This window comes from Daucus carota, chromosome 6, assembly GCF_001625215.2.
Source record: "Daucus carota subsp. sativus chromosome 6, DH1 v3.0, whole genome shotgun sequence".
Classification (NCBI taxonomy): domain Eukaryota; kingdom Viridiplantae; phylum Streptophyta; class Magnoliopsida; order Apiales; family Apiaceae; genus Daucus; species Daucus carota.
In genome coordinates this window covers 14,191,270-14,199,439 of record NC_030386.2, presented here as the reverse complement: position 1 = coordinate 14,199,439, position 8,170 = coordinate 14,191,270, and the positions used below count along the sequence as shown (strand labels likewise).

The 8,170-nt window shown below is 36.0% G+C and overlaps 1 protein-coding gene across 1 annotated transcript; it reads left to right on the top strand.

Moving 5' to 3' along the window:
* Positions 1 to 2,269: 2,269 nt before the first annotated feature.
* Positions 2,270 to 6,032, top strand: LOC108227732 (pectinesterase). Its single transcript, XM_017403040.2, has 2 exons — positions 2,270 to 3,427; positions 5,216 to 6,032. Exons 1-2 carry the CDS (start codon positions 2,377 to 2,379, stop codon positions 5,905 to 5,907), a joined length of 1,743 nt encoding a protein of 580 aa, XP_017258529.1. The 5' UTR covers positions 2,270 to 2,376; the 3' UTR covers positions 5,908 to 6,032.
* Positions 6,033 to 8,170: the final 2,138 nt, after the last annotated feature.

Genomic DNA, 8,170 nt, shown 5'->3' with positions numbered 1-8,170 from the left:
CATAACTTTTAAAAATAACAAATAAATAAATCGTAAATTCAACACATATTTGTAACTGAGTTCCAACATCTGGTGTACACTGAATATCATTATGTTGTATATATGTATAGACATTCTTAAACTATACCTCTAGGGTTTGGTTAGAGTCTAGAACATATATATGTGTTAGTGAAAAATTAGTTTATGTACTTCTCCAACACAATTTAACCGATGTTCAACAAAATATGTTAAAAATGTTGAACTCAAATTACATATGTATTGAACGTGTAGTTTATATATATGTTTTCTAATAAAATAATGATGAATTGTCAATTATTTTCAACATGGATAGCTTATATAACATAATCAAAATTTTAGCAGAATCTAACTGTATTTATTAATTAAACCCTCTTATTCTACAAACTGAAACACAGCTGCAATATCACTAAATTCTAAACACAAATATCACTAAATCTTCCAACCACCCCACCTCCATCTTCTCCAGCTCCGCCTCCACTTCCAGCAGCTCCATGTCCGCCGCTTCTTCCACGTCTGCCGTCCCGTTCACGTTCGCCATCCTTCCAGTCCGCCTCCACCGTTTCTACCACCAACGTCCACCCCACCGTGATCAGAAACAAAACCCAACCTATGATTATTCAAAGAGTTTTTTGATTTGGCCTTTTTTAAATCTCAATTTCACGAAATTACGAATTTCTCATTCTTTCCGGTGATTTAGCAGGTATTTCATTTACGCATTTGCAAATTTAAGGTTGCTAGTTTGTCATGTTTAGTTCATGTTTGGTTTCGGTTTTTCTGTTGTCTCATTATATGTGTGAGTTTTGTTATTTTCTCACGGTTTGTCTGAGTATTGTGTTTGATTTAGTAATAAAAGTTGTCAGGAGATTTCATTCTCAGTCGAAGCTCAAACTGGTTATGATAAAAGCGAAAGTGGCGAAGTATATGTAAATATCATCTTTAACAATTCAATAAATCACATTATTTTATGTCAAGAAGAATTGATTAATCAGTGATTTTTAATATTTTTAAAATTTTATGTTAATATTTTTTTTAGTAATTATAAATAGAATATATCATTCTAATATATATGATGAATAGATGATTTGAAATCTAGCTAATGATATTTGGAGATTGGTCAAATATAGCTAACATTAATGAGTTGGCTTTATTTTTAGATGAGAATAATGAGTGGTTATATTTTTAACAGGCGTGATGGAAGTGAACAAATTTTTTATATACTTTTTATAATTTTTTTTGTTATATAATTTAATTTTTAGCGATGGTTTTAGACGCCTCGTTTCCTCGTTACATCTTTATTGTTAGAAGACATTTTGTTAGTTTTAGGCTTAATACTCTTTAACTCATCAAAAATTTGATGATGTGTCTAATGTTTTAACTCGACCGATTCAACATTTCAAATATTTGATATATTCTGATTGGCGCTCATATCGTGATGAAGCGAAAAAGGGTATGTAACGGAAGGGAAACTTGACAAATTGAAGGTAAAGTTTGCTCGTTTCTTTTAACCCCTAAAGAATATATTAGATGTCCTTTTAACCCTCAATATTTAATATTTTTTTAACACTTATGAATGTGAATATGTTATATACCGTTTTTTGATACAAGGGCTAATCCATAAATGTTGGAATTTACAGAGTTGAATCAGTTAAAATATCGAGACCATATCCGTAGACACCGTGCACAAGATTAAAATGACATTAAATATTTCAAACGAGACAAAACGAGGCGAGTAGAACATGGTTGGCCCAGCTCTGGTTACAAATGTAAGAACATAGTATCATTTCATATCTAACGAATCAACCAGGAGCCCGAATAATTTCTTATTTAATATCTCTCGAGACAATATGAATGCTTAACTCACTAATCTGACACGACTAATTTCGAAAAATGAATCAAACAAAGACACACATCAATCGATATATCTGTACAAAAGAAAAGCACAAGAGACAAGATGGGAGGTGGCAAAGAAAAACAAACCATCACAAATCAATATATTTGAAATTAGTACTCTCAACCACGAAGTTTCAACCACAAATCGCGCATTACTATTTCGAATCATAAAAAAGATAGCCCTATCCAGTTCACATCCACATAAAATCATAAAGGACCAGCAAGGTCCCAGTAACGCGATCATCACCACCCTGGTCCTCTTCAGGGTCATCCCTATTAATTATTAATCTATTATTACCAAATAATTCCCCCTTTTGTACAAAAATTATTCACAATTATTTTGCTACATTATCCCACAAGCTGTCGATATATAGTAGCACAGACAACACCTAACATACACATCAAACACTAAGATACGTGTTTCTTTAACAAATATTTCACACACTAGCCTACGGATCATACTTCAAAATGGTTCGGAATGCCAGAGACTTCTTGGCCGGCATGTCGAATTTCGCCAAAGACAAGAAGAAACTGTACATCGCCGTATTCGCGTCGGTGCTTCTAGTATCTGCTGTTATCGGCATTGCGGTTGGTGTAAAAAATAATTCGGGGAACTCTTCGCAATCGCACATTGATAGTTTTAAGGCCACCGCAGCGCATTCGGTTCTCAAAAGCGCATGCAGCAGCACATTGTACCAGGACTTGTGTTACTCGACTATTGCCGCGGTCCCCGGCATGTCGAAAAAAATTACTAGTCAAAAAGATGTTATTGAACAGGCTCTTAATATTACTCATACGGTGGTTGAGCAAACCTATGATAAAATCAAGAAGCTTTCGAAGCACAAGCACTTGACTAAGCGCGAGAAAGGCGCGCTCAAAGATTGCCTGGAATTGATCGACGAGACGCTAGATGAGCTGCACGAGTCGGTAGAAGATTTCGAAAAGTACTTAACGAAGAAGTCACTGAGGGAACACGCGGATGATCTCAAGACGCTGATCAGTTCCGCTATAACCAACCAGGAATCATGCATTGATGGATTTTCTCATGATGGTGCCGACAGAAAAGTACGCGAAGAATTGCTTGCTAGCGAACATAACGTGGAGAAAATGTGTAGCAATGCCCTGGCCATGATATGTAACTTTACGAACACGGATATTGCGAACGAGGCGAAGCTGAAGGGGAGGAATCTGAGAGAGGAGGGCAACAGCGTGTGGCCTCACTGGCTGTCGGTTGGAGACAGGAGGCTTTTGCAGTCGTCGACTGTGACGCCTAATGTCGTGGTGGCAGCCGATGGCAGCGGGGACTACAAGACAGTGTCGGAAGCGGTGGCTGCGGCGCCAGAGGATAGCAAAACGAGATATGTGATCAGGATCAAGGCGGGCGTGTACAGGGAAAGTGTGGACGTGCCGAAGAAAAAGAAGAATATAATGTTTTTGGGCGATGGCCGAACCAGTACAATTATTACGGCTAGTAAGAATGTTCAAGATGGCAGCACCACTTTCAACTCAGCTACCGTCGGTGAGTTTCCTTTTCAATTTCTCTATTCATCAGTTACGAAATTACTCTGTTTTTACCTTCCCCGTGCTCAGGGCCGGCCATAGAGATTTGAGTGCTCTAAACCATTTTTGAAAGATGCCCTTTTTCAAAATCGTAAATGAAATTTTTACATTCATTCAAATCAATATATAATGACGTAATAAAAACATTGTTTTAAGATTAATTGAACCAATTCAAATGCATATATATGTATGTGTGTGTATATATATATATATATATAAGCATAGATTTATCATTATATCACAACATATGCATAGATGTTTTGATACACTCGGATAGTGATGTCGTAGACGTTCGTCTTGATTACCTTACCCGAGAACCAGCCATGTCTGTACTTAAAAACCGAGAATACCCACACTCTAACACACATGTCCGAATATACCAAATTTTAAAATATGTTGTCGGTGAGAGTCGAAAAATTTAAGCACAAGCCTGAGTAATTGAATCTGTCGTGTAGGAATAATTGTGCGAAGCTTACCTTTACTTTACAGTTAGAGATAAGTTAGAATATGAAGTAGGGACTGTTCGAGAATGATATTTTATCGAAGCAACGAATATGAAATCTAATCACATGAGTTGATGCTTGTCACGGATGAAAATTTTGTAATTTTAAGTATAAAAGTTTTGAGGATGAGTCAGGTTGGGTCCAAAAGCCAGTGCCCACGGAGCAAGTGGGCTGCCTGGTCAAAAGCAAGCTAAGCTCTGTCATGTTGATGATGGCTTAACTTGTCGTGTAGAGATATGTTACATAAAATTCATGCAATGTTTGTTTCGAACATTACATAACAAACTTGATCGTATTTACTTATAGACAGACTCCAGAATGCAGATTGAATTGGCGCATGTGGTATCACATAGTGCCTGTATTATTTGAATGACTGTTTCCTCATTCATCAATAATTGTGTTCATTTTCTGGTGAGCATATGGATGACTGAGACGAGTCGTTTTAGGTACTGGCCCCCGTCCCAATTATTTTAGATGCCCTGTGCTAGATATAAAGATTTGGGCCCTTCCCAATTCAAGACCCTCTAAGTTTTTAGGAGTTGTCCCACGTCAGATGAGGGAAGGACAACAAGATATAGTAATATAAATAGTCAAAAAAACTCTAATAGTACAAGTTTTTTTGGAGGTGCTCAAAAATAAAATCGTGCGGGTTAGGTTCAAAATGGACAATATCGTACACCGGCCCAACACTTGTTTACAGCAGGGCTGGTACATTTAAGATCTTAACTACTTTTTCTGGCTAATAAGTGATGACTGGTGAAACCTTACTATCGAGTCTTAGACAGAACTGCAGAAGTGTAAAGAAGTCTGTCAGAACACGAGCGCGCATATTTTGAATTAATCAGAAGTTTTTCAATATAGATGTGGCTTGTGGTTGGAGAACAATAGCGTATCTAAGTAACATGGCAACTAAATATCCTGCAACCTAATTCAGAAAGTTAGGTAGCAAGCAAAGACAATTCTATTGAACATTTTAGCATCAGGGTGCTAGTAGCATGTTCATCGCCTTAAAAGCTAGGACTGATGCTGATTTCTGTAACATGGGATCGTCCTTCCATCGTTGTCTGATGTTAATATCTTCGCTGGTTGTGGTCCCTTTAGTATTAATTCTGAGCTTCAAAATTTTCAGACTTCTATACTAATTGTGAATTTTTATCGCGAACTGCAGACTATGTTTTATATATGTCAGATAATGTGTTGAATATTATTCTGTTAACGAGACTTAAATATTCTGTAACGCGCAGCTGCTGTGGGAGCGGGATTCTTGGCCCGTGACATAACATTCCAGAACACAGCCGGGGCTGCAAAACATCAAGCCGTGGCGCTCCGAGTTGGATCAGACTTATCCGCATTTTACAAATGTGACATCTTGGCCTACCAAGACAGTCTCTATGTCCATTCCAATCGCCAATTTTTCATTAATTGCTTCGTAGCCGGCACAGTCGACTTCATTTTTGGTAATGCCGCTGTTGTGTTACAAGACTGTGACATCCACGCTCGTCGCCCTGGCTCTGGCCAGAAGAACATGGTCACGGCTCAAGGCCGAACGGATCCCAACCAAAACACGGGTATCGTTATACAAAAATCTCGAATTGGTGCCACTTCTGATTTACAGCCCGTACAGAGCAGTTTTCCTACTTATTTAGGGAGGCCTTGGAAGCAATATTCTAGAACAGTGGTCATGCAATCTTCGATAACTAATGTGATCAATCCAGCCGGGTGGTTCCCGTGGGACGGAAATTTCGCACTAGATACATTGTACTACGGGGAGTACCAAAATACGGGTGCGGGGGCTGCAACATCTGGGAGGGTAACATGGAAAGGATTTAAAGTGATCACAAGTTCCACTGAAGCTCAAGGCTTTACTCCAGGGAGTTTTATTGCTGGTGGGAGTTGGCTAAAAGCAACTACCTTCCCATTTTCTCTTGGTCTGTGATGAGAATTTATTCTTCTTTAATTTATCGTCTAGGCTTCAAGATCTTCCCGCTTGTGTTTTTGTTATGATATTACCTATTGTATGAAAGTTACATGAGTGAAATAAAGTCTGCTAGTTCAACATAAGTTTTATCTTTCTTCTGGAAAGATTTTTTGGAGGAGATTAACAGGGCTATCGGAGAAGTATTATCTCATGATATATTTCTTCTTTCTTGGTCAGGTATGATATAATACGTTGGGCTTTTTTTTTCCAGAAAATACACTTGCTCGTATCGATATACACCAATACTCCGAGAAATTTGTGTCATTCAAAAAGCTTATCATCTAACCGAAAGACATGAAATGTCTCCGGGAGTTTAGACAATAAGACTGCAAGTAAAATATACACCGGTTAACAAATTGCATTAAAATCTAATAAACGAGAATTAAAGCATTTACAGAATTACAGCATATATTTACAAGCAATTACTTGATAAAAATAAAATTCAAAAATTAGCAACAATCAAGTGAGTCAACTTACCATTTAAAATAGCTAAAATTTAAATATGCAATTACTAAAATAAAAGAGGGCAAGAAACTTACCAATTTTCCCTAGCGAAGCTTTTAATCATGCAAGAAATAAAATTCTTTTTCAAAATCACACTAATTGATAGTACCATCTTATCATCACCGACATTAAACCACCATATCTCGTCATTGTCACTAACAACAACGATGAACAAATTCTAACCCTTACAAACTCAGAAAACACAATTGCAAATAAAATTTGTGACTCAAAAAATTGATAAGAAGACAACTAATTAAACACATACTCTCTCCGTCCCCCTCAATTCCTTACATTGAAGGGGGACACGGAGACCAAGACAATGTATAAAAAATGAGTAAAGTTAGATGAAAAGTGGGTAAAGTGGTGGAACCTATCAATATTTAATAATAAATTTGAGATAGTGGAGAAAAGTAGTGAGTGTAATAGTAGTTTTTATTGATAAATATGAGATAGTAGGGGAAGATAGTGGGTGTAATAATGAGAAAAACTTACTATTTATAGTAACGTAAAGAAATGAGAGGGACATCCCAAAATAGTAACTGTAAACAAATGAGAGGGACTGAGGGAGTAATTTACAACACTAACATTCTCATCTATCATATAAATCAATAAAAGACAAAATTAAGACATAAAACAACACCTACAACAATTGATAATCGCGCACGAATACAAATTTAAAGAGAAAATCCGAGTTTTACAACAACACTTTTAAAAACATAAAATATCGAATATGCTAAAAAAAACAAATAATCACATAAGCATGTAAATTATGAATTGGGGAGAGTACACCTTTTTTTTTTGAATGTCCAAATGATTCGTAGATGAACCCTAGCGCGATGATTAGAAAACGCTTGTATCATGGTTGTTGGGAAAGAATCACTAGCACAGTAGCCCTCCTCTTCCCGTTCCATTATCGTAAGGCACGCGTTGGGCTTCTTTTTAAAATATTCATTATGAAAAATATTTTCAAAAATACGGTTTGTAACCGTTATAATCATATTTGCAACCAATCAACCACCCGACATAAGTGGAGATGCTTTAAAGTGATTAATATTGATTATGTAAAATTTAGTAAATATGTAAGATATTATAAAATATTATGTTTTGATGGTATTAGCTATATTGATCAACTATATTTTAAAAATATTATATCATTATAATTTTAGGTTGTTATAAATTGAATACATCCCTTGAATATGATAACAAATGATGTGAAATTTTCTTACCAGACTCTCATGTTTCATAAATATAATAACTCGTGTTGGCTAAACTTAAAGATAAAGGATATGCAGTTGATATTTTCTACATAGTTTTTATATTTTTTGTTTGTAATATATATTTTTTCCGTATTTCGATCTTTCTTTTTTTTTTGACAGATCTGTCTTTTTTTCTTTTTTGACAAAAAGTTTGATTCCATTAAATCAAATAATCACACAAATAGTCTCCGATAACATATTTATTTGGAGGAGATGTGAATTGTGTGTAATCAGTTAAACAAAGAAATTTTGTCGAACTCATGAAGAACCTTGCTCAAATGCCTCCTAATAAACGAAACCACAAAACTTTGATATTTTGGAGTCAATCTAAGCAACACTGAAGAGTATGGCCAACCTTCAACAAACTGTCATCCCATGAGACGAATCTTTTACTTGAGCAAAAATGAATTCGAACATGACTCTCTTGAACTCTTTATTTGCAATCCACAATAGTACTTTAC

What these genes read in the sequence shown, in the direction of transcription:
- LOC108227732 (XM_017403040.2), top strand. Translation starts at nt 2,377, where the DNA reads ATGGTTCGGAATGCCAGAGACTTCTTGGCCGGCATGTCGAATTTCGCC. An exon ending in TTTCAACTCAGCTACCGTCG is followed by an intron (nt 3,428 to 5,215) that starts GTGAGTTTCCTT and finishes TGTAACGCGCAG; the next exon opens with CTGCTGTGGGAGCGGGATTC.